Source organism: Kogia breviceps, chromosome 5 (genome assembly GCF_026419965.1).
Source record: "Kogia breviceps isolate mKogBre1 chromosome 5, mKogBre1 haplotype 1, whole genome shotgun sequence".
Classification (NCBI taxonomy): Eukaryota; Metazoa; Chordata; class Mammalia; order Artiodactyla; family Physeteridae; genus Kogia; species Kogia breviceps.
Window position 1 is genome coordinate 7552617 of NC_081314.1, and position 9026 is coordinate 7561642.

General features: G+C 53.8%; 1 protein-coding gene across 1 annotated transcript; it reads right to left on the bottom strand.

The window, feature by feature from the left end:
• Positions 1 to 760: 760 nt before the first annotated feature.
• ZIC1 (Zic family member 1) lies at positions 761 to 5460 on the bottom strand. The gene is made up of 4 exons (XM_067035329.1): positions 3681 to 5460; positions 2079 to 2242; positions 1193 to 1380; positions 761 to 983 (listed from the first exon to the last, which is right to left on the bottom strand). Exons 1-4 carry the CDS (start codon positions 4660 to 4662, stop codon positions 965 to 967), a joined length of 1353 nt encoding a protein of 450 aa, XP_066891430.1. The 5' UTR covers positions 4663 to 5460; the 3' UTR covers positions 761 to 964.
• Between the last annotated feature and the right edge of the window lie 3566 nt (positions 5461 to 9026).

Genomic DNA, 9026 nt, shown 5'->3' on the forward strand with positions numbered 1-9026 from the left:
CTAATTACACCCTCTCGGAGAGCCAGCAGGGTAGCATTCATTTATCACGTTTATACGACCTGCGATGACAGAAAGGGAAGACTGGTGAGCTTTTCCCAAGACCCACTAAGGCTGACAGAAGAGACAGCAGTTGCTGGGGATGAAGAAGAAATTCCTACCACAATCACTGAGATTTAAGAATCTTTAATAACGTACGAAAGGTTACCAAACAGTTCTGGAAACTAAAGTGTACATACGAGTTCTTCTAGCCATAAATATTGAATAGCTGTAACATGAATAAACCGGCCCTTTACATGCGGATAAATATGGAAACTAGGAATTATATACATTATGTGGTTGTATCTTTTGCCAAAAGCAACGGACAGTTATAGTTTATATCTGTTTTTAATATCACTTTACATAAACAAATGGAACAGTTTGACACGCAGATCCAGGCTCGTACTATACGAATTCTTGACAGGACGTGAAAACAACATTTTACTGCACTAAAGTACTTAGACTTTGGGACGAAATGTTTGCACTTTATACAAAAAAAGCACATCAATACCAATAATATTCTGTTAGATCGACGTGGAGACTGTAATCGTACAAAGTAATTCACATTTTGGTACACATTTACTAGAACATTCTTGCCATTCAGTACAAACAGTTGGCTTTCGGCCGCCCACCCCTCCCCCCTTCCCCCTCCCCCTCCCCCTCCCCCCTCCCCCCTCCCCCAATGCAAAGACCACAACGCCACGATCCCACCCCACCCCCCATTCCAACCAAGATATAACTATATACAGAATCCAACAGTACAGTTTTAAGCTAATAATTCTGTATTTACAAGAATGCAAAGAAGAAAGAAAAAAAAAAAGCCGACTCCCAGAGAGCCTGTTCAGATTCCCAGGAGAAACTGGCCCTCGAGGTTGGCGGCATTTGGTCAGGCGACCGCCTTCTCCTCCACCCCCCTCCCACCCCTTGGCTACCAAGCCTTTGCCAAACTAAGAAAAAAAAAAAAATGTAAAGGTTTGGTGCTTCTCTCTTGCTGGGTCCTGGGTCTATCGGCAGGTTTAGAAAAAATAGGATTAGGGGGTGGGGAGGGGACTCTTTTGATGCTCAGGGTTCTTTCAGTAAAATTTTGTATGTGTGTGTGTGCTCAGTCTCTTAAATAGGGTTTTGTTCGGTGTTTTGTTTCTGATTTTAAACGTACCATTCGTTAAAATTGGAAGAGAGCGCGCTGTGGCCGGCTGTGTGGTGGACCGCGGAGGAGGAGGGCGACAGGGAGCTGGTGGTCGGGTTGTCTGTGGACGGAGACACGATGGTGGGCGGCGTGGAGGACTCATAGCCCGAGCTGGCGGCCGGCGAAGGTTGCGAGCCCTGCGAGGAGGATTCGTGGACCTGCGGGAATAAAGTCGCGTTTTTACGGAGATAAAGACCCGCCGCGGCGGCCGCCTGGGGGGTGGGGTGGGTGAAGGCCGCGCGCTGCCTCCCCCAGGAGCCCTGGATCCCCTTGAACTCCAGGGAGGCCGCACCCGCGGGCCTTGGGCTTGGTTGCCCCGCCTCGGCCCTGCGGAGGCTGGGCTCCGAGGAGGGACAGTGCCCCGGGGACTCAACAAAAGAAAATATCTAGGGAGGGGGAGGCTGGATGTGAGGCCAGAGCCTGAGATGGTCCTCGCGGCAGCCGCTGAACGTTGTTGCTTGCTCAGGGTTAGGTGAGCCAGCGCTCAGGACCGCGTGCAAGACCCCAACTCTCTGCCCAACGCTGCCAGCCAAGCTGCCGTGGCCGCAGCTTCGTCAGCATCATCCCGCTGGGGCTGTCCTGGCCCCCCCATCAGTCGCGGCCTCTGCTAGGGTGCTCACTTCTTTTGATTTTTATTCTTAAACCGTAAATTTAGAACGGCCTTGGGTGCCCCCTTCTCCTTTTCCAGCCCCCCCGCCCTCTCTGCCCAGCCCCAGTCAGCAGAGAGGAATCGTTGCCTTTCCGCTTCTGCCGGCTCCTGCCACCGCCCGCCCGGCGGCCACTCGCCGCCCGACCCCGGCCGAAGAGCTGAGCGGGCTCTCGGCTCCAAGGCGGGCGGCGAGAGCGCGGCGATTACCTTCATGTGTTTGCGCAACGAGCTGGGGTGCGTGTAGGATTTGTCGCACATCTTGCAAAGATAGGGCTTGTCACTCGTGTGCACGTGCATGTGCTTCTTGCGATCGCTGCTATTGGCGAAGCGTCGGTCGCAGCCCTCGAACTCGCACTTGAAGGGCTTCTCCCCTGGTGCGAAAAGGCAAGAAAGAGAGAGGTCTGGTGAGAGCAAACCCAGCGGCTCTTTTTGAAAAATTAAACAAAAGGAAAAAATAAAAACAAAAATTAAAAAGGCAGCGGCCCAGGGTTAACACTTTGCAAGCTCAAAACCCGAATCTTTAACAAAGTCATACATCTGCATTGGAATTTTAAACATCTGAACTATTTTAACCCTTAATCCAATTAGATCCAGATTTTATTATTTTATTATTATTATTACTATTATTATTATTAGTGGTCGTGGTAGATTTTTAGATCCTAGAGTAGCAGCAGGTCTGGCTGCTGGTTTTTAGGCCCGGGGCTATACAGACGACTTCAGGAAGCTTCTACCTAGCTCTAGGTTTCTAATTTTCACATTCCGGGCTGATTCTCCTGCTGTTTTGCTCTTCTCTCCTCCCCTTACCCCCTCCCCGACGCTCCGCACCCCGCTCGTCGCCGCCCCCACCCCATCCCACCCCTATACACACTCACATTTTACAGGATAATCCGGGCCGAGAGCTCGGCGCCGCAAATTCTTCCCTGGCTCCGGCGTAAAACGCCAAGTTCGAAACGCAATACTCAGAAATCACCCGGGCAAAACCAGGACAGGGAAGCAGACCGGATTCCCGGCCTTGTTGGCCCAAGAGGCCCAGAATGGCCTGCCCGACCCACACTAGAGCCCTGAGCTCGCCTCGAACTTTTCTTTTAACTGCTCCCGACCAGTCTATTTATTTTTAAAGGCCAACTCAGCGGATTCGGTGTTTCGAAAAGTCCTCATAGAATCTAATTGACAAAACGGACTGCTCCGCCTTCTGCTGACTTTCCCGACTCCTCAAGCCTGCTCACAAACAAGTCACTACTAAAATCGGGGCTCTTTAAATATACATAAGCCCCCGCAGGCCCGGTTGACTTCCTTCCACCACCGCCACCCCCTCTTCTCTGTCTCTATTTTTGTTTCTTTCTGTGCCCCTGCATCTGATCTCCTCCAATTTCCTCAGCTCCTTCCTTTGGCAAAGTCCTCACTGAGGTGCGTGGAGAGGGGATGTTGGCCGAAAGCAAACGTTTAGATTTGCCTGCAGCTGGAGCGCCTGGCGCCTCCGCTGCCGCCGCCGCCGCCGGGAGGCAGCCACCTCTCCCGGCTTCGCGCGCACCAAGGGCTCCGCAAAAAACAGGGTTTGTCTCTCAGCTCTCCCCGCCTTTTATTTTAGTTCTCATTTAAAAATCTATATCCCTAGATCCTCTCTGTACTTTACCAGAATTTCAAGCTTCAAACTAAACACCAGCACACACTTTCGCTGTCTGCCTGCTGGAATCTGACTCCCAGACCCAACCGAGGCCGGGTTTGTGCGCCCCCGCCGCTGACTTTTGGATTTCGGGTCCCAGGCCTGGGATAGGGAACGAGGGGTGTCAAGGACAGCCGTTTCCGTACCTGTGTGCGTCCTTTTGTGGATCTTTAAGTTCTCAGAACGGGCGAAGACCTTGCCGCAGCCAGGGAAGGGGCAGGGGAAGGGCTTCTCGCCCGTGTGCACGCGGATGTGGTTGACCAGTTTGTATTTGGCTTTAAAGGGCTTGCCCTCGCGCGGACACTCCTCCCAGAAGCAGATGTGGTTACTCTGCTCGGGGCCTCCGACGTGCTCCACGGTGACGTGCGTGACCAGCTCGTGCATGGTGCTGAAAGTTTTGTTGCACGACTTTTTGGGGTTGGCCAGCTGCTCGGGCTCGATCCACTTGCAGATGAGCTCCTGTTTGATGGGCTGGCGCATGTAGCGGAAGAAGGCGCCGGCGCCGTGGTGCGCGGCCATGTTCACGTTCATGGGCCCGTAGCCGTGCAGCTGCGGCGCGGCATAGTGCTCTGAACGCGGACTGGTCACCTGGCCATACTGCTCGGGCCGCGGGTACATGTCCCCCGAGAAGCCAAGCCTCATCTGCCCGTTGACCACGTTGGGCGATGCATGGCCCGCCGCCTGCTCGTGAAGGCCGGGGAAGAGGAGGTGGCCCGCGGCGTCCGTGTGGCCGTGTGGGCCCCCGAAGCCCCCGGCTGAAGCAGCGAACAGACTGTGTTGCGCGCTGGCTGCAGCCGCCGCGTCGCCGAAGCCCCGGTTGCGGAACAGAAAGTCCCGCGTGGAGTTGAAGGCTGCGCTCGAATAGGAGCCGACGTGGCCCGGATGGTGGTGATGTCCCAGGGCCGCCGCAGCCGCGTAGCCGGGAGCCTGAGACGTGAAGGCCGTCTGGCCCGCGGAGGCCAGCTCGTGCGAGCTGGGGTTGAGCTTGAAGGCACCCATGCCGTCGGCGAACGGGTTGATGCCCAGGCCCACGTCGCGCTCGGCCACGTCGCCCGCCGAGTGGTGGCGGGACGCGCCAAAGGTGGTCACGCCGATCGCGGGGTACTGGGGGCCGGCGTCCAGGAGCATCGTGGCTGCTCGGGGCGAGCCCCGGCCTCCCCCGCCCCCCCCCACCCTCGCCCGCCGAGGAGGGAAAATTAGGAGGAGGAGGAGGAGGAGGTAGTGGAGGAGGAGGAACGGGAGGCGGAGGAAGAGGAGGAAGAAGAAGAGGAGGGAGGAGGAGTCGACCCACCTCGCGAAGTCCTAGCCCGCAGGCAGCGGCGCGGCGCGCCGGGGCGCCCGCCCGGCTAAGCGCGGGGAAGCCTGACTGCTGCGGGCCGCGAGCAAGGCGGGCTCCGGCGCCCGCCGAGCAGACCCTGCCGGCCCGGCTAGCACTTTCTCGCCGCTCAGTCTCTGCCGAGAGGACCCCGCGTCAAGGCTGCCCAGGGAAAGGCATGGAGCATCTCAGCTCCCCAAAAAAACTTCCTCCCGGATTTGTAGCATAGAGGAATGTGAGCGCCGGAGCAGCGACTGCTAGCCCTCTCTCCGCCTCGCGCCGCACGCCCCTCCTCACTTCTCCACTAGCCCCTCGCCCTTTCTTTTCTCTCTCTCTCTCTCTCTCTCTCTCTCACACACACACACTCTCTCTCTCCTTTCTCTCAGGCTCGCCTCCTCGCTCCTTCACTCTCCTTTTTCCCCCTCTGCTTTTTGCAAAAAAAAAAGGGGGGGTGGAGGGGGAGAAAAAAAGAAAGAAAGAAAAAGCCAAAGAAAAGGCGCAAATCATGCACAATATTGTCTTTTGCGGTTTATCTTCCTGGGGAGAAACTTTCACCTCCTCAGCCGGGCGGTGAGCGCGAGACTGATAGCAGCAATCATTCCTGCAGATAAATGAATTGAAAGGACGACACCGTCCCCCCCTTGATGAATGGGAGCAGGGGGAGGCGTCACGTGCTGCCGACGCGGGCGCCTATTGGCGTGCCCGCGCTCCCCCCGCCCGCAGCCGCCGCGCCAACGGAGGGCGCGCCGAGGCGCCGCGCGCCTTTCATTGGCCCGCCCGCCTCATCAATCCCAGGTATTGTAAAGCGCTTGACATCCCCTTTTGACAAACAGGGCTGCCAGGAGTAGCAACTTTTTTTTAAGCCAAATTTTTCCCCTCTTCTCATGGAAAACATTTTTTGCCACGATGTCTTTTCCTTTTCGCAGTCATATACATTCTCTCTCCTCTTTATCCGTATCCCTCTCCCTTTCCCTCTCCATCTCTCTTTCTCTATCTTGTCCTTCTTCAGACCTGCTCTTAGCTGAGCGATTAGCGACTTCGGGCGTCTCCGAGAACAGGAGGCGGGGATGGGGCTGGTAAACACAGCTAAGGCACTTCCAGAATGTCCCGATTCAGCAACTTTCTTTTCTTTCTTTCCCCCTGTCCCCGCCTTGAAGGGCAGCAAAGGAGGCTTTTGTTATTTGCTCCTTTTGAAGTTCGCTTCCCTCTTGCTTCGTCCCCCTCCTGTTTATAATTTAAGATCTCGGGAGCACACAGGCACCACTTTCTCTTTACCAGAAATGTGATTTCTCAGGATAAGCGGTTGCCTCGATTTTCGCACTGTTATAAAATCAATCAGACTTCCTGCTCCCTCCCGCAAAAATAAGCACAGGTGGATGAGAGCTCCAACTTTCCAGGTTCAGGGTTTTTTGTTTTTGTGGGTTTGTTGTTGTTTTTTTATTTTTATTTTTTAGCAAATTGAAAACATTGTTGCCTATTTTTTTTTCCCTTTCCTGTGTTATTCTTTTCTTTTCTCCCTTTTCCCTAGTCTCACGTGTCTGCCCCCACTAACCCCTCTCTCTGCACTCCTGTTCCCAACCCTGGCCCCTTCCATTCAGGTAAAACTGTAAATTTCCCAACAGGCCATTGTTCTTCAGGACTGCCCAAAGCTCCCTGGAAATCCCCGAATACTTTTTTTTGGTATTTAAATCTCCGATAGATAGGACCAATGTAAATTTTGTGACATTCAAACCTTTTCTAGTTCACAAATCAGTCACCCTTGTCACAGTTATTGAAATTCCGCAACTCGCCACACCAGGACGGTGGAAAAAGCGGGCGCGGTCTTTGTTGCCGACCAGGCTTTTGATCGCCAGAGAAAATTTACTTACCTTCAGATGAGTGAGCAGAAAAAGAAATAACACTCCCTTTGATTTAGTTAGGAAAATGCAGACATTTGGATTCAGTGCAAACATACAACACTCGCTTGTTTTCGCGATGCGGCCCTCGATTAACCTGTCTTTGCCCAGCGCAAAGTCTATTCAACAACTGCGCGTAGTTGCTTTTTGTCCCGTCCACAAAGAGCCATTGACTATATATTAAAATGATTGTTGAAAGGTAGAGGAGTATGGCACTTAAAAGCAGGAAAAAAAAATCCCTGTGACTCAATCAATTAAGGCGAGCAACATTTATGCATTTCAAAAAATGCATGAGGATGCGGGGGGTTGGGGGATGAAGGCTGCATTTCTCCGCAGCTCTGTTTAAAACCCAGCAGCCCAGGCCGAGGGTTTAGCTGAAGCGTCTGCATATTCATTAGGTCTAATTATTTTCTAGTAAGGAAAACACAAAAAGCCAAGAGTCGGAATCCTTCAATTTGCCCTTTGTTTCTAACTTCATTTGGCTTCTTTGCAGCTGAATCACAGCCCTAAACTCTTTTCTCAGACAAAGAGACCTCAACTCATCCTTTCACAGGCGGCCCCGTTAGGAAACTCACCAGTGCCTGGGCGAGAGGAAAATGAAAATGAACATTTTTTGCCCAGTCGCCTGTTCGGGTTGCACAGGCTGGAAGAAGGCAGGGTCAGCGTCGGCCTGTCCTCCTTTCTGGTTTTCTGGTCTTTTCATCGACTAGATTCTCGCTTGGGGCTGGCGAGCTGAGCTGCCCTTTCCCTGGGCTCTCCCTGCTCAAAACTGGACTTCTGTTAGCTGGGATGGTTCCCTGGTGTCTGAAGGAAACTGGCTGAGCATTTGCGCTTGTTGTGCTGGGAAATAGAAATTTGAGAAAGAAAAAAAAAAAATCAAATGTTCCGTCCCCAGCAACAAGTCTGCGTGCAGCAGCCCTGGAATTCCCTGTCAGCTTTGAGTGGAACCCGTATGGGGAAGGAAGGCAAAGGGCTGGGGCTTGAGGGGTGGTTTAAAAAAAAACCTGTTATATACTTTGTTTTTTTAAAAGATATATCGGAGCCACTCAGAGTCTTTTCTGCTGCCTACAAGGGAAATTTGGATCCTGCCTCCACTGCAGTTGTAAAAATCCTATCTGCAAGGAGAAGCTTTCTCTAGAGGCTGTACTGCTTTCACCAGGGAGAACAAATCTTGAACCCACCTCTCCTGCCTTTCAAACACTAAAAAAAACAAGGGAGGGGACCTGAGGGGAGAAGGGTAGCCGCCGTTGAGAGGGGGAGAGGGAAAATAATTCCTCAAAAAAGAAAAGTCAGTCCTCTCCTCTCCTGTTCGTGGAATATCCAAGGGGGACGTTGACAAGAGAGTATTTTTAGGAAACGCGTCCAAATATACAGAGTAAGAGTGAATGTGAGAAAAAAAAAAAGTTGTGGGTTGTAGAAGTTATCAAGTGGGATTTGCTGCGCTCTCTGCAGGAAACGCAAGCGGCTCCAGTTCAAAGCCACATGCACCAACGTGACATATAAGCCATTAAAATATCATCCTGACGGCTCATTTCTGCTTCATCATACATTCCCTAACTGCTTCCCGAAAGCTGGAAAAGGAGAAATGAAAGATGCCCGCCTCGCTGGAACCACAAAAGAGAGGCTTGGAGGGTTTTGTGGTCCCCCTCAGGCACCTCAAAGTGATGTGCAGAAATGAGGCGATCCCGGCAACAGGTGGAGCGGGGTAAGTGCGTGAGTCCGGGGGGCAGACAGACCGGACCTGTACCCCCAGCAGCGGGGTAGGAAGTACCCTTATCGCGGCCACTGGCACCCAAACCCCACTAGGGTAAGAGGCCCAGCTAGACTCTTCCCCCATCCCCTCCCTCCGTAGCCCCCCAACCGTGGTACAGGCCCCACCCCGCTGACACTGAGGGGAGGAGGGGGCGCCGAGAGGCTACGCTGGAGATGAGTCCATCCCTTTTTCTGGGGGGCGGTGCCAGGGGGACGAATGGGGGTCCCACGGGCACGCGGACCAAGGGCGGCTTGTTGCCTGCCCGCCTCCCCTCCCCTCTTTGTAAATCGCCTGGGTGCCCCACCGTTGGCCTAAGAAGGGGAGTCGTGGCCCAGAGCTTCCCTCGCCCCGAGTGAGCTGGGCCCGCGCAGGAGGGGGCCCCTGCAGACAGCTTCTCCGTCCTGCCCCCCCCCCCCCCCGGCGAGGATGGCAGGGAAAGACTCGGCTTCCCCTCTCCAGGGTCAAAGGAGCCAAGTTCCCCCGGCTGGCAGCAAGATGATGGAGCTTCTCCACCGCCACCTGACGGGGG